The sequence below is a fragment of the Lepidochelys kempii genome, chromosome 1 (assembly GCF_965140285.1).
Source record: "Lepidochelys kempii isolate rLepKem1 chromosome 1, rLepKem1.hap1, whole genome shotgun sequence".
In the NCBI taxonomy this organism is placed as follows: Eukaryota; Metazoa; Chordata; order Testudines; family Cheloniidae; genus Lepidochelys; species Lepidochelys kempii.
The window spans coordinates 130,895,220-130,921,550 of record NC_136380.1 but is presented as its reverse complement, the minus strand read 5'-3'; the positions used below and the strand labels follow the sequence as shown (position 1 = coordinate 130,921,550).

Here is a 26,331-nt window from a genome sequence, read left to right as displayed (position 1 = left end):
GTTGAACCTCATCAGATTTCTTTTCGCCCAATCCTCCAATTTGTCTAGGGCCCTCTGTATCTGATCCCTACCTGCCACCGTATCTACCACTCCTCCTAGTTTAGTATCATCCGCAAATTTGCTGAGAGTGTAATCCACACCATCCTCCAGATCATTTATGAAGATATTGAACAAAACCGGCCCCAGGACCGACCCTTGGGGCACTCCACTTGATACCGGCTGCCATCTAGACATGGAGCCATTGATCACTACCCGTTGAGCCCGACAATCTAGCCAACTTTCTACCCACCTTATAGTGCATTCATCCAGCCCATACTTTTTTAACTTGCTGACATGAATACTGTGGGAGACCGTGTCAAAAGCTTTGCTGAAGACAAGAAACAATACATCCACTGCTTTCCCTTCATCCACAGAACCAGTAATCTCATCATAAAAAGCGATTAGATTAGTCAGGCATGACCTTCCCTTGGTGAATCCATGCTGGCTGTTCCTGATCACTTTCCTCTCATGTAAGTGCTTCAGGATAGATTCCTTGAGGACCTGCTCTATGATTTTTCCTGAGGTGAGGCTGACTGGCCTGTAGTTCCCAGGATCCTCCTTTTCCCCTTTTTTAAAGATGGGCACTACATTAGCCTTTTTCCAGTCGTCCGGGACTTCCCCCGATCGCCATGAGTTTTCAAAGATAATGGCCAATGGCTCTGCAATCACAGCCGCCAACTCCTTTAGCACTCTCGGATGCAACTCGTCCGGCCCCATGGACTTGTGCACGTCCAGCTTTTCTAAATAGTCCCGAACCACTTCTTTCTCCACAGAGGGCTGGCCACCTACTCCCCATGCTGTGTTGCCCAGCGCAGCAGTCTGGGAGCTGACCTTGTTCGTGAAGACAGAGGCAAAAAAAGCATTGAGTACATTAGCTTTTTCCACATCCTCTGTCACTAGGTTGCCTCCCTCATTCAGTAAAGGGCCCACACTTTCCTTGGCTTTCTTCTTGTTGCCAACATACCTGAAGAAACCCTTCTTGTTACTCTTAACATCTCTTGCTAGCTGCAGCTCCAGGTGTGATTTGGCCCTCCTGATTTCATTCCTACATGCCCGAGCAACATTTTTATACTCTTCCCTGGTCATTTGTCCAATCTTCCACTTCTTGTAAGCTTCTTTTTTATATTTAAGACAAGGTGCTGAAGTCCAAACCTGGCAGGGAAAGCAGGGGCAGAAGTAGTCTTGGCACATCAGTTGGCAGCCCCAAGGGGGTTTTTGTGATCCAACCCATCACAACAGTAACCTCCCACGTTCCTGTGGAGCTTCCTGGGATATTGCTTTGACACTGCAGGGTCATCTTATGATGTCACCAGGTACAGAGTACCATCTTGGACACTGTTGGTATTTTTCTACTGGTAACAAAGGATTCCCACCTTATGTAAATCCTACTCAAGGCTGGGAAGTGAGTCAATCAGGGCTCTTCTTCATTGCCTTCCCGCCCAAGAAGGAAGATTGCTGAAAGCATCTGAAGAGACAAAGGAACTAAGCTGGGGAAGGCAAGGGCTGAATGCAGGCTGAGACAGGGGTCTAGTCTGTAAAGAGAAATGACTGGAACACTAAGCTGCAGAAACTCTGTGAGCTGCCAAAAACAGTATTTAGGGTGAGAAATTATATTTTGTAACCTCTTTCTTTAGTGATTAAACTTAGGTTGAAAGTTTTGTTTTATTTGCTCAGTAATCTGCTTTGTTCTGTTTGCAATCCCTTATATTCACTTAAAATTTACCTTTTGTAGTTAATAAACTTATTTCTTGTTTATTTCAAAACCCAGTTTGTGCAATTCATATCTGGGGAAGGAGGGCAAAAAGCTGTGCATATCTCTCTCCACGTTGAGGAAGAGGGCAATTTTTTATGAGCTTATGCTGTACAGATCTCTCTATACAGTGCAAGACAATATAATTTTGGGTTTACACCCCAAAGAAGGTGTGCACGTCAGTGCTGGGTAAGGTCCTGAGCTGAATCTCCCCATACAGAGCTGATTTCAGTCTGTGTCTGCAGCTGGGTGTGGCATTACCTGTGTGTGTGCTAGAGAAGGCTTGAGGGCCTGGCACAGCAAGGACAGGGTGAGGAAACACAGGCTGGTAAAACTAGGGTGACCAGATAGCAAATGTGAAAAATTGGGACAGCAGGTGGGGTGTAATAGGAGCCTATATAAGAAAAAGCCCCAAATATTGGGATTGTCACTATAAAATCGGGACATCTGGTCACCCAAGGTGGAACAGGCGGGCTCCGTGGAACCCCAGAACATCAGGTGGCATCCTGGCTGGCAGGGGGAGGGGGTCCAACCCATCATAGCATACTTGTAGCATCACACTTGTAGCATCACACCTACCAAACAACTGAGATTGCAATTGCCAACCTTCATGTTTTACTGTGTTTATTTTTAATTTTTAAATACTAGCTTCTTGTTCACTAGCTCTGGAGTGAACTCTTCAGATTTGTAAAACTATATCCCTTTCCACTGTCTTACAACTTGTTGAAAAACATCAACCAAGTCTTCACATTTTAAAAAAAATATTTTGTGAAAAATATCATCCATATTTTTTATTTATACATATATCTCAAAATTTTTCATCCACCTCTTCTCACCATAAGTGAAAATTCTTAGAAGTAATGCCTTCTGGCAGCCACTGAGAGATGTTGCTTTGTACAGCTATAACAAGCCGTACACTGGGTGCAGCAGAAGCTTTCATAAGGAGAGAAAACAGGTGATTTGATATTTTCCTACCTTTCTGAAGTGCACACACTGTGCTCTGATACAAACAGTAGTAAAGGGATCTGAGATTGTCTGGGTATACAATAGTCTGACTAAAATTACAATATAGACCTGACCTAATTGAAATGACAAGATTGCTAAATTAATCTGAAATAGGGTTGCCAACTGTCTAATCACAGAAACCCAAACAACCTTGCCTCGCCCTCTGCCCTGCCCTTTCCCCAAGTCCCCGCCCCCACTCAATCCAGCCCCCCCTCTCCGTCGCTTGCTCTCCCCCACCCTCACTCACTTTCACTGGGCTGGAGCAGGTGGTTGAGGTGTGGAAGGGGCTGTGGGCTTTGGGTTGGGGCTGAGGGGATCGGAGTGTAGGAGGAGGCTCCAGGCTGAGCCTGGGGTAGGGGGTTGGGATGCAGGAGGGGGTGAGGGAGATGGCGCTTACCTTAGGAGGCTTGCGAAAGCGATGGGCACATCCCTCTGGCAGCGGCTCATAGTTGGTGGGGCTGGGGGGGAGGTCTCCAAACGCTGCCCCTGCCCATGGGCACCGCTCCCACTGGTCACAGGTCCTGGCCAATGGGAGCTGCAGAGTCAGCACTGGGGGCGGGGACAGCACGCAGAGACCCCCTGCCCCCACCTCCCCAAGGGCCACAGGGACATGCTGGCTTCTTCCGGGAGCGGTGCGGGGCCAGGGTAGGTGGGAGCCTGCTTTAGTTCTGCTGAACCGCTGGACTTTTAACACCTAAAATCTCCTGGTTTGGCTGCAGTAGCCTCCAGGAGATAAAGCCTGATTCCAGGAGACTCCCAGTGAAACTGGGAGGGTTGGCAAGCCTAGTCTGAAAATTCATAATGGTTCAATCTGGAATTACAACAACAAAGACTTTATTTTGACCAAAATGGTATGCAAAAGATTTAGAGGGTGCTGTTGAAGTGCTACATGCTAAGTGACAGAAGAGGAAAAATAAGCTGTCTACTAATTGAGTATTGGAAAAACTGGAACATAAAATGGAATGGTATTGATCTTAATGCTTATTGTATAACCTGTGTTTGATTAGAAATCAATTAATTTTAATGGATCTTTACACCTAAGGACTAAAGTGACTTAATATTATAACTGAATGACTTCACTGACACAGCGGGCAGGGAACTGGGACTGGGATGCTAATAAGAGTGAAAGGTTCCATTTGACTTATGGTGAAACATGGTCTCAATCATGTTTTCTCTTGGTGATGAAAACAGTTTTGTCTGACAACACTAGCACTTAAACTATTTGCAGCATCTGCTGTAAGCAACAGGTAATTTTCCTATTGGAGATGAGCCTAGTAAGGGAAACTGTAAGCCTGAAGGACACACACATATTATTACTTGACTTACTACCAGTGGTGTTTCTGACCAGACTTTAGAAGAAAAAATATATAAGATTTTATAGCACTTCACTTTTATTTGCTTTGATTTTTTCTCAGATTTGTAACATTGTTGTTTTTTTAAAAAAATATCTGTGTTTAGGTTGGTATGGGGATAATACCTATGGACCATTCTCAGAGATGAGGAAAACTAGCTTTGCTTCTAAATTCTGTTCAGAAAGAGAAAGAGGGCACAAAGTTATGGAGCATTGGATCAAATGGGTAAGCTAGAAGGTTGCCCACTCGCTAAATGTTCAGTGCAGATGTGGGCTGCTGTCAGAAAGGAGCACATGGAAAACCCAGTGACCACGAAGAATGTCAGGAAAGTTGAACTTTGGATCCCAGTTCAACCAAGAACCTGAGCATGTCCTTTAAGTAGTTGAGTAGTCCTGTTGACTTAAACAAGACTACTCATATGCTTAAAGTTAACTCAGTGCTTAAATGCTTTGCTGGACTGGGCAGTACATAAACCTTTGGCACAACCATGGTTGACAAATTCACCTTTAATACAAAAGGTTGAATGTTCCTGCACTCTAATCCAATCTGTCTAGTCAAAGCGTTTACAATATCTCAAAATATATCTACAAATGCTTCTCTGGTCTTGAATAGGGGTGCAAAGGGTACACACCATTAAAAAAGTTAAATATGGAGAGAGACTTCTTTTAGTTTAACTTTCTATATTTCTGCACCTTTAAAACCTTCTATCATGCTGAAATCTAAGGGGTATTTTCAGGACATACTGTATACAATTATAGAATCCCAAAACAACAACAAAAAGACAGTTTTTTCTTATTCTGTTCCTCTGGACTTTGCGTGGCTATGATTTAAAACAAACAAATGAAGAAACAAAAAGATGACTCTATACTGTAGAAAAACTTCAATAAAAAGGTGGGTTTTGCACCTTGATCAGTTCACTGCTTGTCATGGCCTTAGTCTGATATCTCTAGAAAAAAGTTCTGCAATAGGGATTCCAAAACCAAGAATATTTTTTTTCTCACTGCCAAACAGTCAGAAGCTGGGTCTATTTGGCTGCATCACTCTGTGGAACATATTCACCAATGGGTACTGTGGAAGTATAATTTCTGGAGTATTCGGTAACTCCAGGAATACTTTGTATAATAGGACAAAGACTTAGATTACTATTTGAACCACACTTGGAGCCAGTGGAATCTGTGATTTTCTGTGGTGACACTCATATTGTTAACGAGGAACTTAGAGATATGTCTTACCAGATTTGATATTTTTGTAGTGGTTGTGTCAAATCCTAGATAGAGTGAGTTATGAGTAGAACATGGAAATGATGAAAGTGGATAATGTTGACTGGGTCTATGTGAGAAGAGTGTATAAGGCTTCATAACTGGATAAGCTGAAAAAAGGAATTTCTCAACACTTCAGCAATCTGTGTATCCTGAAAAACCCGAAGAGTAACACCTTGATATCTAAATGCCAAAATGATGTTTTAAGATATGCACCTGAATCTATATTTGCGTTGAAATACCAAAATACTAATTTGGCCTAGTTGAAATTTGGCTAGGTTACCAGAATTGACACATCTACTCTTACACAATAAAGCAACATGAGATCTTTAATAACTGCAAATCAATCCCAGCTCTAACTGCAGAGGTCCTCCAACATGATGCAAGAAGTTTGGTCTGTTACAGATTCAAGAGACAAGAGTGCCACCTACTGAATCAAATCCAATGTTTCCTGCAGCTAGGTTTTCCTGAGAGTTCTCCCATCCAAGAACTGACTCAATTTGATCCTGTGCAGTTTGCAAGATCAGACAGGATCCCAGCATGAGGTGGCTGATTTTAAGATGGCACCTTCTACTTAATTAGAATATATATCACTATTAATATTGAAAATCTTGTTATTAGCTTTTAGGAAATTGCATTAACCTAGTTTTGCTGTTTCAGATGAGGGCACAGTTGTTAGGCTAAAAAATTCAGTTAAAACTATTACAGTAGATTATGGAGTAAGGCTGTCAAATTTAGTTAACACAACACTAATCTGTTATAGATTGTGGTACCAACTGGTCTAAATGACATGTCTAATATTTATGAAATAATTACATAACAAATCGTTCTGTAACCTCTTTTGTAGATAGCTACATCATCAGATTTATGATGAATTCATTTCTCATACTTGGAGCCTGCACGGATCCCTTTCAATTTGTATTAAGTACTTGCTCTTCATGGGTTAGATATTTATCCCTAGACCTCTTTAAATTAAGAGTAATATTTAAATTTATAATTTCAATTATGAAATATATGGGCAATGGTTGCCCATAAAGATATGGGTTTAATTTTTTAATTAGATGAGTGGCATCAGAACACACACAGTAGCTTTTGACACGACATTTTAAATACTGCAAGTGAGATCTGAATCAAACTTTGAAGCAGAAAGCTTATCACCTTGATATTAGCGGGCCAGATTCTGATACTCTTCTTTATGTTGAACAGCACCTTACTCCATGAGTAGTCCCACTGATATCAGTCACTGATGCGAAAAACTGTTGCAGTCTGCAAAGTTTCCCCAAATTTTAGAATTATGTTTATAGGGGTGAGATAAAAGTCCCACGTCTAGTTAGTTACTTATTCAGATACCTGAATGGCTACTGTCAATCTTCCAGACAAACTTATGCTCCTTTTGGAACATTCCATTTTCTTACGGTGAAAGTAGGTAAATTTGGGGACCTCTATACTTCTGCATATTTAGCTAATTTTAATTGAGTGATTAGTGTTTTCTAATCATTATAGACCTGATCCTGCACCTCCTGAAATCAATGAAAAAGCTCCCTTTGACTTAAATGGTGCAGATTCAGGCCCTATATCAGCCATAGAGGGGGGTTATTTTATTTTATTGCTGTGGAGAGAAAAAAAGCTGCAGGAGAGGACAAGTCAGTGAGAAAGGAGCACAAAAATCTCATCATTGTTATTGGTTCAATTACTTGCCAGTTAAAGAGAAAATAGGAACACTTATCTATTGTGCACTGCTATTCTACTTTGCAGAAAAAAAACATTAAATATGTATGATTTTTTGTTTAGATTTAAAGCTTTGGAGGAATTTATTGCTGGTGCACTTATTGCTGAGCAGGTCTTCTCTGCTATAGGTCTATTAACTGACCATTTTGGAATTACTTCTGATCTAGGCATAGGACACAAAACAGCAATTCAGGAAAAATGCTATAGTGTATTACTTCAGACAAAATAAATTGACAGATCAGGAAAATATTTCAACCAAATGATAAAATAAGTTAATTAGAATTCCAAATTCTGTCTGAAGTAAAATACAGTCCACAAGACCATAATACCATTGATTTTTAGGCACAACTCCTCACTGATTTCAACAGGGAGTTCTGCTTGAACACCAATGATATGCATGGTTTATAATGTATTTATTTGCTGGTTGATTAACAATGTATTTATTATAAGTATTATATTTTAACTTGGTCATGTTGCATCTCCTTTTCTTTTTTTTTCTTTTTGGTGGTACCATATATATTTAACAATATACACAGAGCATTCAACTGGCAATCTGATTGGCCCCCAAACACCCCACTCTCAGGGAGAAGGAGAGAGGGCCCCTGATGTTTCCCGATACCTAAAATTCCTAATATCTTTTCTATCAAGTTTTTGGAGGGTTCACAGTAAGAACCTTGATTCCTAAATACTTCTCTTTCTTTACCACACACAAGTGACTCTGCTGGGGCTTCTGATGCCCCAGGATAGTAGTGGCCTCTATGGATTCTGCACGGGAGAAATGAGTGTCAGGGATCCGCAGTCAGTGAAATGTCCAGAGCACTTTGGCCCATATACACAAATATATTGATTTCACTGGAAGCTAGGAGCCTAAATACCTTGGTAGATCTAGGACTTCCGGACTACTCAAGACCTCCTGTACTCTGCACCCCTTACTGTACCATCATGACAACCTGAAGATCAGTCAAGCCAGAACAGATCAGGAGGCATTGGGGTGCTTTAGGATTTGGCACAGAATACACAATGGTGTGATGTGATATGAATGTTCTATTGGCATAAGACTAGTATGACTGCATTACTCATGGCTAGTGGAAATTAGGATTATGCCTTTAGCATGGTTGTGAGATTCTATGGATGATGAAGTGGAAATCTAGGAGTCTTTAAATTCTGCAGCATCACAGTGAGATATCGTTCACTTTAGAAAAATCTAGAGGGAATGTCTGAGAATCAAGTAACAGCAGGAATTACCAGGCTATCAAAGTCAGGCACACATATTTGATTGTGTGGGACCACTGAGGTTAAGACTTTGCCCTCTAGTTACTTAGTATTAAAGTAAAGGTAGCTTCTTGGGTATGTGTTTTTTCTGGGTGAGTTTCCTGTTTTACAAATATTGTTGCTATTTCTGAAAGTAAATTAAACTTTTACTGTACGTTCCTCTGCTTGGAATATTGCATGTTATTTGGAAAACTAACTGAATTAACTGTGCCTTTGATACATGTTACAACCTGATTCATCAAGGTACTTAAACAGCGTGGTGGGGCAAAAAGTGTATCAGGCCTGATGTGAGCTACAGTATGAAAGGCCCTTTGCCAGTCAGCCTTGAGGGGCTCATATTCTCTTTTAATTGTAAGAACACAGGCAGAAACAATGACATTAACTTGCTTCATGTTCTTAAGGTGAAAGATTTTTGCCACAACACTCTCTATTCATATAGGTTTCAGAGTAGCAGCTGTGAAAGATCTATGGGACTAGAACCCAGACCTGCAGAACAGGAAGTAGCTGACATACCCACTTCACCACTAGGGGCCATGCAGAGCTGTATCCAAGAAGCACTGTGGAGATTAAGTACTGCAGGAAGTACTTCCAAAATGATCCAGAATAATAACACCCTGCAGCCCTCTGATTGGCTCATGCTCACTATTTAACCCTGGAGGGTGCCCCAGGGAATTGTCTGGACACCACAGAGGCTTCTGGCCTGTTATGATGCCAGATCTCACTTTGCTTTCAGTCTCTCTAGTCTCTGACCCCAGCCTGACTCTTGCCTTCTGATTCCAGCCTAACAACTATGTCTGGAGTCTGATCCCAGCCTGACTCTTGCTTATTGATCCCGACTCTAGTGATTACTCTACTCCCTGCTCTCTGACTGCTGACTTGTGGACATTAGCCTGTGACTTCTATGCAACACTGCCTATGTCCCAGTCCCTTACAATTGGGATGTGTTTCTTTTATTAGGGCTTAGAAGACTCAAGTATTGCAACTGTCTTGAATCTCAATTTGTTCATTTCATTTAATTATAAACCACTCCAGGTAATTTATTACTAATAATGGGTTTATAAGCTTTTATTTAAGTCATTGTGAAGGCTTCTAAGTTACTGGGTTATTTTTGTCTTTAGATTCCTTTTAAAATTAAAAGCAAAATAGATTTAGATCAGTTTATCCTCTTTGCCACAGCTGCCTGCAGGACAACAAGAAAAACAAAACTAATTTCAGAGTGGTATATACGGTACAGCATATTTCTATCACCTCTGTAAAGACTGCTATTATTGGGATCATGTTTCTGAAATGTCTCAGGTCTCATCCATGCATTTCAGAATACGATAATTTAAGACAAATATGTTCTTTCTGAAAGCAATACTTAAGTCCAATGCAACACAGAAAAAGTTCTTAAGCATGTTCTTAAGTTTCATTGAATTAAAGTTATGTATTTGCTTAAATTCTTTCCTGAATCAGGGCCCAGGCCCTGAGTTAGGAAATGATACTGAGGTAACATTACAACACAAAATAATTGTACATGAACTGCATACTCGCTATCTCGCCCCTAACTGGGCATTCAATTGCACTCACTTGCACCTGAACATTTCCAACAGATGTTACTTATAGATGAAATTCTCTTTGCCTGTGCAAAACCTAAGAAAGTTGTTTTTTTTGGGGAGTGAGGTATTTTTAAAAACATCCTTTTCCAGTATTGTCCACAGGGTGTTAATTTATATTTATTAGAAACCAACACAATATAATTGACCTTCCACATGTGACCATACCAAGTAAGGCCCTGATCCTGTAAAAAAGCAGTGGCTCTCAATCTTTCCACATTACTGTACCCCTTTCAGGAGTCTGATCTGTCTTGTGTACCCCCAAGTTTAACCTCAATTAAAAATTACTTGCTTACAAAATCAGACATAAAAACACAAAAGTGTCACAGTACACTATTACTGAAAAATTGCTTACTTTCTTATTTTACCATGTAATTATAAATCAATTGGAATATAAATATTGTACTTACATTTCAGTGTATAGTATATAGAGCAGTAAAAACAAGTCATTGTCTGTATGACATTTTAGTCTGTACTAACTTTGCTAGTGCTTTTTCTGTAGCCTGTTGTAAAATTAGGCAAATATCTAAATGAGTGGATGTACCACCGGAAGACCTCAGTGTACTCCCATGGGGTATACGTACTCCTGATTGAGAACCACTGCTGTAAAGATTTATGCACATGCTTAGCTATATGCACTGAGAGTCATTGAGACTATTGACCGTATGTAAAGTTAAGCATTTGCTTAATCTTTGCAGGTTGAGGGCCTAACAGCATGATTGTATCCCTATACCCCATTTCCATCCTTCTCACCAAGCAGACCATGGCTCCTTATTAGCCTTCTGCGTATCATTGTATCTCCACCCCACTGCATGTTCTCACAAATCACAACTGCACAAATGATTTAAATGGGTCATGACTCATCACATCGCATGGAAAAGTTTAAAATTAAAAATAAAGTCATTAAAATAATAAAGACAATTATACCATTTCCCTTCATACCCTCCTATTTTTTCTTCCCCTGTTTCAAGAAAACACTATTGTTGTGATATTTATGAGTCAAATTATGTAATGGCATCCAATAAAACTGGAATTAGCTATTTTAGTTGTTTGTGAGGATACCATACTATGACCTTATTGTGTCTTCTTGGACTCCCCCCACCCCCACCCCCCCGCCTTCATTTGTCTATTAAGTGGATGTAATTATACTGAATAAAGCTAAGGGGGATTGTCTATTTATATTGGAGGATTTTCTTGTATTGGAATGTAACTGTGAAGAATTAGCTGACATAATACTGATCACAGTTGACCCAGCCAATGTAGAGTAGGACAAATTGCAGTCATCATTCGGTCAGCTAACTTGATCACAATCATGTTTAAACACAATACAATTTTGTAATGCAGAGCATCCAGCTGTAAGAAGATGAATCTTCCTTAGAATACGACTGATTGATTGATTTATAGAATGGGGTCTGTCTGAGATTCACCGATTTTTAACATATTCAAAAGCTCTCCATGAGACAGACAAATTTTTTGGTAAAGATAGTTTGGTTATATTTTCAAAATGTTAGAAGGAATCTCTTTTTTTAAAAAAAAAATTTGCACAGAAACCTTTTTTGCATATGAAAATCACTGTGTTTCATGTTACATGGCTCATTGTGATGTAATTTCTTGTAGTCAGTGAGTACTGATGTCACATTATCAACTAATGTAGGTGACAAAGCTTAATTAATTAGAATATTATATTAGGGAAAATATATTAAATTATATATACAACTACGCTTTTAATCACTGACTACCCTGGTATTTGTTAGACACACTTGATAAACAAATCCTTGCTAGAAACCCCTGATAAACTGCCTACACTCTTACAGCAGCTCCTGGAGCAACTGATATGCTGGTATTCTAAGCACTGTGTCAATTATAAAGGAATTTGCCACATAACAGATTCACATTTTTTCTTTTGTCCATGCATTGTGTGTGTGTGTTTGTTTTTTAAAGATCACAATCCGATTCCCAGTTGACAAAATTATTAGGAAAAGTGACATACTTGGTATCTGAGACAAGGGCCATGTTTACACTACAAAATTAAGTTGACCTAACTTATGTTAGCATACAACTGCCGCCAGAGCCGTCCCTAGGGTACGGCAAATCTGGGCGCCCACCCCCCTAGGGACAGCCCTGGCTGCCACTGTAATTACATAGCCTGTGCATGTCTATACTTTTCTCCTTGTGTTGGCGGTGCGCGTCCTCACCAGCAGCACTTGTATTGATTGTACTGTCAGTGTGGGGCATTGTGGGATGGCTCCTGAAAGCTGTAACAGTTGACGTAAGCAATTCAGTGTCTACACTAATGCTGTGTTGACCAAACTACATCGATTTTGACTCTACGTCTCTCATGGTGGTGACCGGGTAGCTAAAAGTTCAGACGGCGGCACAGCGGGGCTAAGGCAGGCTCCATGGCTCTGCACGGCTCCCAGAAGCGGACGGCATGTCTGGCTCCTAGGCAGCGGGGCCAGGGGGCTCCACGTGCTGCCCCAGCCCTGAGCGCCGGCTTTGCAGCTCCCATCAGCCAGGAACTGTGGCCAATGAGAGCTACGGGGGCAGTGCCTGCGGGCGGGGGCAGAGCTCCCTGGCCCTGTGCCTAGGAGCCATCTGTACATGCCAGCCACTTCTGGGAGCCGACTCAGGTAAGTGCCGCCCAGCTAGAGCCCACACCCCGAATCCCTTCCTGCACCCCAACCCAGCCCTTAGCCCCCTCCCGTACCCAAACTCCCTCATGGAGCTTCAGACTCCCTCCCGCCCCCCAACTCCGTATCCCATCCCTGAGCTCCCTCCCACACCCAAATTCCCTTCCAGAACCCGCACCCCCTCCTGCACCCGAAACACCTCATCCCCAGCCCCATCCCAGAGCCTACACCCCCCGCCAGATCCCACATCCCCTCCCGCACCCCAACCACCTACCTTGGTCCTGAGCCCCCTCCTGCACTCCGAACATCTTGGCTCCAGTCCGGAGCCCCCTCCTTCACCCCAAATCCCTCATCCCCTACCCCACCCCAGAGCACACACCCCTCAACCGAAGACCTCACCTCTCCCGCACTCTTAACCCCTCATCTGTGGCCCCACCCCGGAGCCCATACCCCCAGCTGGAGCACAAAACCCCAGCTGGAGCACAAAACCCCAGCTGGAGCCCTCACCCTTTCCCACACCCCAACCTGCTGCCCCACTCCGGTGAAAGTGAGTCAGGGTGGGAGAGAGCGAGTGACCGGGGGGGGGGCAGGGATGGAGTGAGTGGGGGGTAGGGCCTTGGAGAAGGGGTAAGGCTTTAGGAAAGGGGTAGGGTGAGGGCGAGGCTAAGGTGTTCGGTTTTGTGAGATTAGCAAATTGGCAACCCTATCTACAGTGTACACCAGACCAAAGTAGGAGGGAATTTGGGTGCTTGGTCTGGACTGGGGCAGGAGATTGGAGTGTAGGAGAGGGTGCTGGATCTGTGAAGGAGTTTGGGTGAGGGGTCTTGGCTGGGATAGGGAGTTGGGGTACAGGAGAGCGTGAGGGGTGCAACGTTTACCTCGGGCGGCTCCCGAAAGCGACCCACACCCTCCTCTGGCAGCAGGTCCTAGGCGGGGGCGGGGCGGAGGGGTCACCATGCGCTGCTGCCCGCAGGCAGAGCCCCCACAGCTCCCATTGGCTGCAGTTGGCAGAGTCCGCGCTCGGAGTGGGGGCAGCGCGCGGAGACACTCCTCCCCCTCAGGGGCCGCAGGGATGTGCCGGCTGCTTGCAGAAGCGTAGCGGGTGGGCAGGCAGGAAGCCGCTTTAGCCCCATTGCACTGCCGGTGTTGGGTCACCCTCGCAGTTATATAAGTATGGTAAAATTATAATCAAGTAGTAGTAGAAATAAAGATAGATATAAGAGTTATATAGGTATTGTAAAAGATTATGAATATCAGTTCCATGCTGTACTATTATTTTGAATTTCACTCTGTAACAAATGCAAGGCCAAAGTGCAAATTATCTCAGAGTGGTACAAGGACTGAGTTAATAGGCTATGCAAGGAGATGATAAGAATGGCCCGTACGGGACAAAGAGTCTGTGCTGGAGAGTGATAAGAACTTTGAGAAAACAATGCTGTTCTTTGAAGCAACACCCTGACGCTCTTCCTCCCCCGCGGGGGCCCCTTATCATGCCTATATAAATCTTTGTAACCAAAGAGGGAAAAACAGTGGGATAAAACTTGTTAAACCCAAAAAAGTCATTAGACTGTGTTTTTGAGTACAAGAATGAATAATGAGTGCATGGACTTGAATGTCTGAAGCAGGTAAATAATTGGTTAGTAAATGGTGCCAGCCTAATCCTAAGAATTACAACCTTGGTATCGATGAGCCGAAGAATATGCAGAGTGGAGATAATTGGATGACCCCCGGAGGGCAAACCGGAATCCACCCAAAACACATCAAGGAAGAACAAGAAGATAACACCCAGCCGTCATGGAGCCATCATGAATGTACCACCTGCTGATTGAGCTGATTGATGGTAATCTCAATTATAAATTCAACATGATGAAGCAACTTCCATAGATTTGTATTGAACCAGAGACCTATAAAGATTGGACCCCGGGACTGCGTTCTTTGAGTCTGGTTCTGTGACCACCCTCTGGGAGCATTGGATGCGCATCTGACAACGACTTGGCTCCACTTGTGTCCAGGCCACCTGGCCAGTGACTTGGCACGAGCAACATCTAGGCTGGTAACTATAACAACCTCTTTGCAGAACCTGTGTGAATGTCTGTGTGCGTGAATGGATCTATATAGGAATTGCATATAGTAATGTTTGGTTGTATTTACAATAAATGTGACGTTTCTTTTGCCTTATCCCTCTCATAAGATCCTATTGGTATTATTTTATTAGCGTAACACTGGTGGTGATGACAGGGGCCCCCGTGTCCTTCTAAATAGCCTGTGGTCGGCATGCATGGCCAGGAGGGATGCTCCGGGGAAAGCACGCGGGGGCGATAGGTGGGGCCGCAAGAGAGATCTGTCCCCGAACTCTGGTGGAGCTGGGCCTCTGTGCTCTCATATTGGTGGAGCACGGACCACCCCGGGCCCATACAACTTGCCGCCCCCAGCTTCCTTCACCTTGCCACCCCACCTCCTTGGCCCAGTGGCTAATCCGCCACTGCTTACAGGCTTACATTGCCGCTAAGGTAGGCAATGTAGCCACTCTTTGTCAATAGGGGAGAGCTCTCCTTCCGACAAAATAAAACCACCCCGAATGAGGCGCGGTAGCTTTGTCAGTGGGAGAGCGTCTCCTGCCGACAAAGCGCTGTCCACACTGGCACTTTTTGTCGGTAAACTTTTGGCCCTAAGGGGATGGTTTTTTCACACCCCGACCGACAAAAGTTTTACTGACAAAGGTGCAGCGTCGACACCGCATAAGACTGTGCCTGCACTACCGCCAACTTCGATAAAATTTACGTCACTCAGGGGAGTGACTATTCCCCCATCCTGAGCGACGTAAGTTACACTGACATAAGCGCGTGCGCCATGTCGGTGGAAGAGCTTCTCTTGCCTACCTGGCTTACGCCGCTCGCGCTGGCGGGTTTTTATGCGGACGGGAGAGCTGTCTCCCCAGAGCCTCTTCACCACAGAGCTGCAGTGGCTCAGCTGCGCCGGTACCGCTGTAGCCCGCTAAGTGTAGACGTGCCCTTGCGGCTGTGGCCCAGACACTCCCGGGACGTGGTTACGTTTCTCTCCCTCGATGAGACAGAAAAGTGCAGCACCCCCTCCCTTCTCCCTTGGGGCGCCTGGGGGGAAGCCGGGCAGCAGCGCAGAGCACCTCGGGGCCGGGAGGGCTGAGGGGGAGCCCGGCTCCGGCCCCCGGCCTCCCCCACGACCAAACAGCGGCGCTGCCGCAGCCGGCTCCCGCTTCCCCTCCGCCGGCGGCTGACAGCGCTTGCGCCGCCCGGCTCCTCCTCCGCTTCTGCTCCCGCCGCTGCCCCGCCATGGCCGCCGCCTCCTCCTGCCGCCCCGCTCCGCCGCGGCCCGCCACCCACCTGATCTTTGACATGGACGGCCTCCTGCTGGGTGCGTAGCCCGCGGCTCCGCTGCTCCCGGCCGGCCCCGGCCCCGGCCCGGGGTGCTCTCACGCCAGGCTGCGGCCGAGCGGGGCAGGGCGGTTCGGCCCCTTCCTGCTGCCGCGCCGGGAGAGGGGACGGGCGCAGCCGCCTGCGTCCCTGTCCCGGGGGTGGTGGTTGAGGGGCGCCTTCCCCGGGGCGCCCTCCGCTGCTAGCCCTCCCTCTGCGGCGGCAAGCTCGGGCTGGGTCCCTGGGCTGCTGCAGCTCTGTGCCCTCCTCACTGAAACGGGGTGTGCTGGGGTAGCTGTGCAAGACGAGCCTGCTGCTGTGGGGATGAAAAGGGTTTGCCGGCCCCAGCCTGAGAGAGTCCTCCGGCCTCCTTGGCGCACAAGCTACCGGCCTGCAAGCCAAGCCTCTGGTCTGAGGTGGAAGCAGTGGCACGAGTTACAGCTCCAGGGCAGTAGGCGGGACTGGGGCAGATGTTTGGAGAAACACATTCTTAGTAGAAAAGTTGGTGTGTAGGTTTGTTTCACCTGGGTTTGTTGCTTCCTGTAATAAGTAAATAAAACATACTGTTCCACAGTGCTACCTTGAACAAAACTACAGCTCTACAGTAGTGTGTATGTATGTCAGCACATACACAAATACCTGCGGGATGAGAGCCTTATTTTGCACCACTACTGTAGATTACTGTAATCTGTGTGTTTGGATTTTGGTTCTGATAAGTATTTGCCGTGTCATAGTGTAGGAAACCAAACTTTTCACCTGGAAGAATTCTGGGAAAGCGTGGTTTGAGCATGTATGCTTTTCCCTGAAGAGAAGGAGGAAAAGAGTGGTCCTTTTGGTTTAGTCCACCATATAAATTATTTGTTCTGTTTCCCTTCTGGAAAATATTTATTTTTACCCTTCCATGTTTATTGTCTCCATTTAATTTAAAGGGACATCAATTTAAAAATATTGTGCAAACAAGTTTATTTACCTGTGTACCATACATTATACAATTTCTTATACATTATATAAGAAAAGAGAGAATATTTAAAGGCTTATTAACCTGTTACTATTTAGGCATTTTCTTCAGTTTTTGCAATTCTCTCATCAGGGACAGTGCCAATCAGTGAAGTCAGTATCACTTGTTTATATTCAATTTCACTTTCAGCTTCTAAATGCACTGCAGAGGGAAATTAATTTGTCTAAAACCCACTGTTCTCATAGATTTTTTTTTTTAAGAAAATATTTCTATTGGTCTTTAGGATTTTTTCTTTGTAGTTGTTAGTATTTTTAATTTAAATAGAAGTTTTACAAACGTCTAGCAGCCCAGATGCTCCTCTAAGTAAAATAGTCTAATTTACCAACATGAGTAAAAATTTACTCCCGAGGGAATTCTGCACACAATATTTTAAAACTCTGCACATTTTGTTTATCAAATCAATGTGGAGGCTCCAGCATGGCATTGGCTGCACAGAGGTGGAAGATCACTGTGGAACTCCCCCTGAGACACAGATTCAGTGGTCAGGCTGAACCCACCCTGACACACCACAAGGACCAGGCCTGCCCCAGAAACACCCCAGTCCCTGCCCCTCTGTGCCAGTTGCACCAGGTGTGGGCAGGCAGGCTCAGCAAGACAGGATACAAGTGTAGAGGAGCTTAGTTGGGGGGATCCAGGTGTGGGTTGAGAGGGCTCTGGGTGGGTCAATCTGGGTGCGGGTGGCTTAGTGTGGGATCTGGATGCACAGAGGCTTGGGGGGTTCTGGGTGCAACGGTAATGGGACTCTGCAGGGGGGTCCAGGTGAAGGTGATTGGGGCTCAGCTGGCGGAGTGGGGAGGAGGGTCTGGGTATGGGGAGGATAGAGCTTAGCAACGGGACATGGGTTTGGGCTCAGTGTGTGGGGGGGGGGGTCCAGATGCAGCTGGGTGGGGATCTGGGTGTGACTGGCTCATCAGGGTGATCCAGGTGCAGGGGATTGGGGCTCATTGCAGGGCTTCTGAGTGCAAGGGAGGAGGGTTGAGGCTTGGTGGGAGTGTCTGGATATGAGGGGACCTGGATGCACAAGGGTTGGGCGGATGGGGGAGGATCCTGTACAGGAATCGCTCCTCCTGCAGCTGAGGAGTGATCATAGAATCATAGAATATCAGGGTTGGAAGGGACCTCAGGAGGTCATCTAGTCCAACCCCCTGCTCAAAGCAGGACCGATCCCCAATTAAATCATCCCAGCCAGGGCTTTGTCAAACCTAACCTTAAAAACTTCTAAGGAAGGAGATTCCACCACCTCCCTAGGTAACTCATTCCAGTGTTTCACCACCCTCTTAGTGTAAAAAGTTTTTCCTAATATCCAACCTAAATCTTCCCCACTGCAACTTGAGACCATTACTCCTTTTTCTGTCATCTGCTACCACCGAGAACAGTCTAGATCCATCCTCTTTGGAACCCCCTTTCAGGTAGTTGAAAGAACTTATCAAGTCCCTCCCTCATTCTTCTCTTTTGCAGACTAAATAATCCCAGTTCCCTCAGCCTCTCCTCGTAAGTTATGTGTTCCAGTCCCCTAATCATTTTTGTTGCTCTCCGCTGGACTCTTTCCAATTTTTCCACATCCTTCTTGTAGTGTGGGGCCCAAAACTGGACACAGTATTCCAGAGGAGGCCTCACCAGTGTCGAATAGAGGGGAACGATCAAGTCCCTCGATCTGCTGGCAATGCCCCTACTTATACATCCCAAAATGCTATTGGCCTTCTTGGCAACAAGGTCACACTGTTGACTCATATCCAGCTTCTCGTCCACTGTAACCCGTAGGTCCTTTTCTGCAGAACTACTGCCTAGCCATTCAGTCCCTAGTCTGTAGCGGTGCATTGGATTCTTCCATCCTAAGTGCAGGACTCTGCACTTGTCCTTGTTGAACCTCATCAGATTTCTTTTGGCCCAATCCTCCAATTTGTCTAGGTCCCTCTGTATCCTATCCCTACCCTCCAGCGTATCTACCTCTCCTCCCAGTTTAGTGTCATCTGCAAACTTGCTGAGGGTGCAATCCACACCATCCTCCAGATCATTTATGAAGATATTGAACAAAACCGGCCCCAGGACTGACCCTTGGGGCACTCCACTTGATACCAGCTGCCAGCTAGGCATGGAGCCATTGATCACTACCCGTTGAGCCCGACAATCTAGCCAGCTTTCTATCCATCTTATAGTCCATTCATCCAGTCCATACTTCTTTAACTTGCTGGCAAGTATACTGTGGGAGACAGAGTCAAAAGCTTTGCTAAAGTCAAGGAACAACACGTCCACTGCTTTCCTTGGGTGCAGGAAGCTGAGGGGAGAGTTTGCAGAGCTTCCTGCAGCTGGGGGAGAAATCTGGGGATGGGTCTGACCTGTCCCTGGCTGCTGTGCAGAGGAAGAGGAAGTCCCATCCTCCCCAGCCCAGCCGGGACTAGCAGCTGAGCCCGGCACAGGGTAGGAGCCACCAGCCGGGTCTTCCCCAGTCTCTCCTCCCCACAGTGATTTGCCTCTCTGCTAGCTGTCCTCAGCCCCCGAAATATACTGCTGGGGCGGTCTCTTGACTGCTCTTGTGGCTTCCCTTTGCTTCCTTGTAGACAGTAATTTTTCTGCAGGGGACATAAATTCTGCACGTACGCAGGGGTGCAGAATTCCTCCAGGAGTAGAGTATGTAGGTCCTGCACTTGCAAATACTTATATACATGAATAACTTTATACTGATGGGGAGTCTCATTGTTTTTTTAACTGTACTTCTCTTGTATAAGTGTTTTCAAGATTGGTGCTTTAAGTTACAGACAGTGTCCAAAGACATTTTTGTGAAAGGCCATACTGTCTAGTTAAAAATAATACTCCTATAATACTTGAGATTCTGTCTTCATTAGGTACCACAAAATGAAATTAATTAGTCTTCTGTGTCTTGTTTAATCCCCCAGACCGATGGGGTTCGTACAGTGAAGCAGCGTTAAGATTTTCCTAGAATGTGAGCTGTACATATACTGGGAAATTAATTATATGGGATCCCTTGGTCCGCGTCGCTTCCACCAGCTCCCATTGGCCTGGAGCAGCGAACCATGGCCACTGGGAGCCACGATCGGCCGAAACTGTGGACACAGCAGGTAAACAAACTGGCCCGGCCCGCCAGGGGCTTTCCCTGCACAAGCGGCGGAACAAGTTTGGGAACCACTGAATTATACCTTTATATCCTTTGTTAGGCACCTAAAGAAGTGGCTTGATTTTTCAAAATTGTTGAGCACTCAGCCTCTCCCGTTAAATTTAATTGGAACTACTGAGTGCTCCTCATTTTTGAAAATTCTAGGCACCTATGTTGATGCTTAAACTATTAGCAGACTTTTAAGCAGCTAATTTTGAAAGTCTTGGTCTAAGGCCTCCTAGATGTAGTGAGGAAATTTTAACAGTTGAGTTGTAATTTCTGCAATATTGAAAATTGAACTTGCTTTGCAACTGATCAAGGAGCAGCAACAGTTGTGAAATGTATCAAGTTAGTGCCTGTCTCTCCCGCAAGTTCATTTAACATAGCTGAGTTTGATAAGTTGTCCTTTATTTCCATCTTGAGATGTCATCTGTACTGGGCTATGGGCAGCAACTTCTCCATTCCCTTTAACCATCTATGGAAATCCATCCCCATTTGTCTGAGTCCTTCTGTTGCTCTAGTCAAATCGCTGTGCAAAACAGTTTTTTCCCCCTTCAGCACAATGCATTTTTAATAGTTTTGGTTCTCTTCTTCTGCAGTTCTTTCCTTTTGGATTGTCTTCTCTTTGCCCTTGGGCTACTGGATGAAATTTTAGCTTATGCCCTCCTTTCCCCTTTTTTTAAAGACAATTTATCATGTGCACATTACCTCAGAATCTCGCTAATTAAATGAATAAAATAAATAGCATTTTTATTGGAAACTCTCACAGTTCATTAATTGTAGTGAAATGATCAGTCACTGCTCTAATATACAGTAGTAACATTTGTTTAAAGCCTCTTTTTTTATTTTACATATGCAGCAAGATTTAGTAAAGTAGTTTAAAAGTGGTGCAGACTTCACTGTGTAGTACAATCCCCAGGGAGTAGGAATAAATAAATTTTAATTTTTGATGTACTGCTGAAGAGGTTTTTTTTTTTTTTAAACAGTATTTTTATAGTACAGAATCACCACATGCTTTCCTAAAGCAAAGGAGAATATTTGATTCTTAATAATAAATGCTCAGCTCTTATATACTAGGTTATTTTTAGGACCCTTCAGTCTTTGCCTATAGAGACCTACTTTTTACCATTGCTAAAATCTAATGGAATTAAATCTCTAACTACATACATGTTTGTTCGTCACTTACTGTGTGGGTTATCTGGCTAAAATAAAATCCAAAGAACAGAAGGGCTTTCAGACCCCTACACATCATTGATCCATTTATTATTTTTAGGGCATGGTGTCTCTTTTGTTTGATCCTGACATTTCTGCACATGAGACTGACATTGAAGATATGGAAGCAAGAAAAAAGTCTACTGAATTAGCATAAAATATACAACAGCTAGCATAACATGTCCTGAAGGATATCTATATTATATATGTATATATGATATATCTTCTGAACTTACATATGTTGACTTTCAAGTCAATGACAAGCGTGATAGTTTTATAATACTAGATAATAGCTTTTTCAATGTCAAGTGTTCATTATCATCCAGTGGCTCCAAACCATAAAGATTCAACTGGGATTTATCACAATTGAGTGCTTAGTTTATGTTAGAGGAGAGGAGACGGTGTGTGTCGATTTTTTTTTTTCCCCGCATTAGTCTTCTTACCATCTGGCATGATGGAGTATTTATCCTCAGTAGCTAAAATGGAATAGTTATTTTGTAAATTAATAGAATAATGTTAATTGGCCTTTTAATGTGCAGACGAAAAGAATGACCTGGAAAGTAAGGACACATCTTTACTGGCAATGTTAAAGCGCTGCGGCAGCACTTTATTGTGGTTTGTGTAGTCGCGGCATAGCTCTGGTTGAGAACTCTCCCGTCCCAGTGCTCTAAAAAAACCACTTCCTTGAGGGGAATAGCTACCAGCACTTGCAGCGCTCACGGGGATGTTTTTTTCACACCTCTGAGCGAGAAAGTTGCAGCGCTGTAAAGTGCCAGTGTAGACAAGCCCTAACCAACATCTGGCTGCATCTAATGACCAAAGAACAGTTAGAAAATCCTTTCAGGAGACATCATTAGAACCATTTAAGTGACTTGCCCAGCATTACCCAAAACAGGTGTTTTGAATGCGGTTGGGTGAGAAGAGTTTCTAGGAATGCAGCAGTCTTTAACCAAGAATACTATTTTGTTTCGTTATGTACATATTGAAAGGATTATGGCTGCACCCAGGAGAGCCCTGTTTAAAAGGATTGCATCTGCAGTTATGGGGCTTGAGTCCCTCTCATGCTGGCTTAATGCCAGTGTAACTTCATAAAATTTTCTCCTGGTTTACACTGGCATTAGTGAGAAGAGAACTGGGCTCACAGGGAATGGTGAACCGCGGCCCCTGGGAGCTGCGGGCAGCTGTGCTGCAGACAGTCAATGTAAACACTGTCTCTTGGCCCACCAGCAGATTACCCTGACGGGCCGTGGGCGGCACGTGGGCCACATATTGCCCATCACTGTTCTAAATTGTTACCTCGCTATAGGGATGGGGATGACATGAGTATATTTTTCAATGCTTTTGAGATGAGTTTTGAATTGAATCATGTGGCCCTGAGGATATGGTATGGTGTCTGACTTCCTTATCAAATCTGTAGCATGTCCTTTACAGTTCCAGGCCATAGAGTCACCGACACTCTTGTTCCGTCTGGTTGGTCTTGCGTTGTCTCCTCATGCCAGTGTTACTTCTCCTGTTTCCAATCAGCAAGTCACACGGCCTCAAACTTCAGCTGATCATCCTCCTCTCTGGTTTCTGCAGAATTGATTAACGCAGTCTGGATGGAGTCTGGCTGCTGTACTGGTGACTGCATACACTCCCATTGGCCTTGTTCCTGATTCCCTTTGTCCCCTGGGGCATCTGCCAGCCTTACATGCAACCTGGGACCCTCCACTGGGTACTGGTCTAGGCCTGGTACCCCATTTCTTCATGAGCACCCCCTCAAGTATTGGCCTCATGCCCTTACTTGTGTTTGGGATGGAATCCTGTGATTCCCCCACTCTTAAACAGAATGCGGGGCTAAGCCACCTCCTGCCTCAACTGCATTTACCCAGTAGATCTGACTGAGTTTGTCACCTGTGGTTCTTCCCTTGGGGGCTTCCCTTGATGAATACACTGGCCCATAACAGCCTTCTTAAACCAAAGTATTCTTTGCTTTGCTCCTATTGTTAAGTATAGCATGAGAAAAAAGGATTTAAAAACCAGCAGAAGGTCTATATGCTTATGTAGCTTGCATAGCATCCGATGTAGGCCTCTTACCCCAGCCTCTAGAGTCTGGGTTCACCTTCACTTTCTTTCTCTGTGCATTACTTAAAATTCAGGTGCAAGTTGTGTTGTTCTCCTCCTTGGTTTGGTTTTCTCAGACTGGTTAACTTGTTCAGTTCAGCAGAAGTCAGGGATAGCAAAATTAAAGTCAATAATCCTGGGTTATTGTCCAGCTGTTTGCATGTATTGAGATCCTTATTGAATTAACTCAGTATGTGCAAGGTCAAGAGATAGTAACCCTCCTCACAGCAATCTGTCAAACACCTACAACTTCTAGTATTCATAAATTAATATAGGCAGCTCCAAGTCCATCACAGTGAATAAGCTATGCACCTCTAGACAGAAGATTTAATTTTGCCCTTTTTACTCTTATCCTGTTCTTATTAGATCTTCTTAAATAAATATGATATGAATTCTGCAGCCTGTGTAGTGTAATAATGGGTAAATCGAGCTAATATTTGAAGATAAACCACAAGCAACTAAAATAATTTATTCAAGAATATTGTGGAATTTGTCAAATAAATTTTACATGGATTTATTTATCAGCCCAGCTCAAGAGCTGAGGAATAATTTTTAAACAATGCCAAATAATTCACAATAATAACAGCAATGTTTTAAATAAATTATCTAGGGAAGAGCATTCAAATAAGTGTGTTAGGTCTTGATCCTGCAATGTCTTGTGCACAAGCAGATCCTCTGCAAAGTCCTGATGAAATCACTGAGCTGGGCAAGGGCATTGAGCAGGGATCCCCTCATTAGCAGCATGTTGCTGATTCAGTTTGAAGTGGAAATTAGTCCTGTCCTTGCTGTTGTGTACCAGCTGTTATATGTTTCTACCTAGAGATTTTGTCAAGTTAAAAATCATAATTGTTTGTTTACTTGAGAATAATCTAGTCAGTTTCACTTCTGGTTATAGCAAATTCCCATGTACTAGCTCAATGCTTATCAAACTTTCCCCTGTGCAGCCTCAGTCCTGGTGCCCCTCAAACAGGCTTCTCCTCCCATCCTGTCCACAATCCCCTATCCAAAAGCAGCACCACTTTTTCCTGAATCCTCTGCATTATTTCTTCTAAAAGTGCTATATTGTTCCGTAATGCTTTAAGGCCATGTCCTGCAAGTGGACCCACACACGCTGCGGGAGGATCTGACCTGTTATTGGTACGTTTACTATAAATGTGAAATGTGTGTGTGCATGTTTGCATACATACACACAGAGAAAACTACACTAGAGCCAAATGTGAAACTTTATTGTATACATTTTTAATAAGGTTTGGTATTTTTCCAGATCCACAGCGTAAGCACTCAACCCTGCAAAGAATTACTTATGGATTTAACTTTAAGTATGTGTTTGTAGGATTGGGGCCTAATATATTATAAACTACATCTATGTATTTACATATTTTATAAAATCTGTGCTCCTGTAATTTGCTCGTTAATGTATCAATATGCAATGAGCCTAATTACTGCAGTTACTTACATTTGGAAGTCTTTGGGTTTGTCCATATGGTACATTAGTGTGCACTGGAGGGGTGTAAATTCTAGTATGCTCTGACTAACTGGCCCATACAGACCCTTCTGGTGTGCACCTAAAGTTCCCTAGTGCATCTTAGTGTAATACTGTTTGAAACAGGACTATGGCAACATGCATTAGGGAACTCTTAGTGCATCTAGGAGGGTCCACATGGGCCAGTTAGTGTGCAACATGCTATTGCATTCTATAATTTACACTTTTTGTTGCACACCAGTGAACTATGTAGACAAGCCATTTGTAGCTATTTAGATTTATGTAGTGCCTATCACCATGACTTAGAGGGCTAAAAGACTTTAAATGGAAGATTATGTTTCGTAAAAACTGAGGGTATGACACCGTTCCTTCACTCAGAAAGCAATTTAACCAACCAATCCAGGCAAGACGTTTCTTAGCATTATACTTAAATCTGAACAAAATCTATTTTAATGTAAAGTAAAGCGTAAGGAAAATACTGATATACAATAGTAGATTTTGGGGGGGATGAATGGAGGGGGGGGATTTTCCCTTTTAAAGATAATGAAGCATGCACTTTTGTCCTAAACTTCTGTACCTGACTGTGTCCCTTTTTAAGAAAGGAGAATGTGTGATAGATGATTTGTCTGTACAAGCTGAGTCAGTGTAAACTTGCAGATCTGTGGAAGAACAGCTGGAAGGAAGGAATTATTGTTGTTTCCGGAGCACAGAAGAAATTAAATGATTCATGCAATTGGCATTATTATTCGATTTATGTGAATTTTTCATATATGCTTTCTTGCCAGCTTTATCAAAACTAATACAAGATAAAGAGTTAATGTTTACCTTTTCTGTATCTGTTACTTCATGCACAAATAGCCTGAGAGGTTGTTGTAAAAAAGGACTTTGATGGGAGTTCTGTAGTGGAACTCGCTTATGTGTGCCACTTTTGTTTTATAGTGTTAATGAGACATTAAAAGACTTTCCTGTTTCTCCTGTAGTATAGCATATAGCACCAGTTCAAATAAAAATCAGTCCTCTGTAAATTGTTCTCTATTATGGCTTGGACTCATGAATTAATCTTCTGAGGCTACAATCTAGCAATCTTCTAAAACTTTTCATTGTTCAATGTTGCTGAACACGTACAGCTCCTGTTGATTTCATATGTGGGTGCTCAACACTTTAAAAAATCAGGCCTCATTTATTCATGTCTAAGTATGGATTTTGGGAACCCCGCTGTAGGCAAAGAGCTTTGAAAATGTTGGTCTGTGTTTACAACTGCACATGGTGTGTGTGTATATATAATTTTCAAATTATTTTGCTTTGGATGTAAATAATCAGAAGATGCAGTAAGCAAAAAGGTCATGGGTAGATTAGAATCTCATTAAGAGAGAAAAAAATGTGG

At 43.7% G+C, this 26,331-nt stretch overlaps 2 protein-coding genes across 11 annotated transcripts in view; one reads left to right on the top strand and one right to left on the bottom strand.

Moving 5' to 3' along the window:
* The window catches only part of STS (steroid sulfatase), a 174,959-nt gene extending 158,509 nt beyond the window's left edge, over window positions 1-16,450 (bottom strand). For 3 of the 6 annotated variants that reach the window (XR_012160073.2, XM_073354359.2, XM_073354348.2), the window contains exon 1: window positions 15,990-16,450. Coding sequence is in view for 3 of the 6 variants with exons in the window: in XM_073354359.2 (XP_073210460.2) it covers window positions 15,990-16,003 (14 nt within the window). In the remaining 3 variants the exon portion in view is untranslated. Of the gene's footprint in view, window positions 1-15,509; window positions 15,901-15,989 lie in introns of those variants that run through there. The other 3 variants (XM_073354328.2, XM_073354307.2, XM_073354317.2) reach the window with 2 other exon arrangements.
* Window positions 15,695-26,331, top strand: part of PUDP (pseudouridine 5'-phosphatase) — a 146,845-nt gene continuing 136,208 nt past the window's right edge. For 2 of the 5 annotated variants that reach the window (XM_078854036.1, XM_078854035.1), the window contains exon 1: window positions 15,941-16,020. Coding sequence is in view for 3 of the 5 variants with exons in the window: in XM_073354379.2 (XP_073210480.2) it covers window positions 15,939-16,020 (82 nt within the window). In the remaining 2 variants the exon portion in view is untranslated. Of the gene's footprint in view, window positions 16,021-26,331 lie in introns of all 5 variants that reach the window. The other 3 variants (XM_073354379.2, XM_073354397.2, XM_073354388.2) reach the window with 3 other exon arrangements.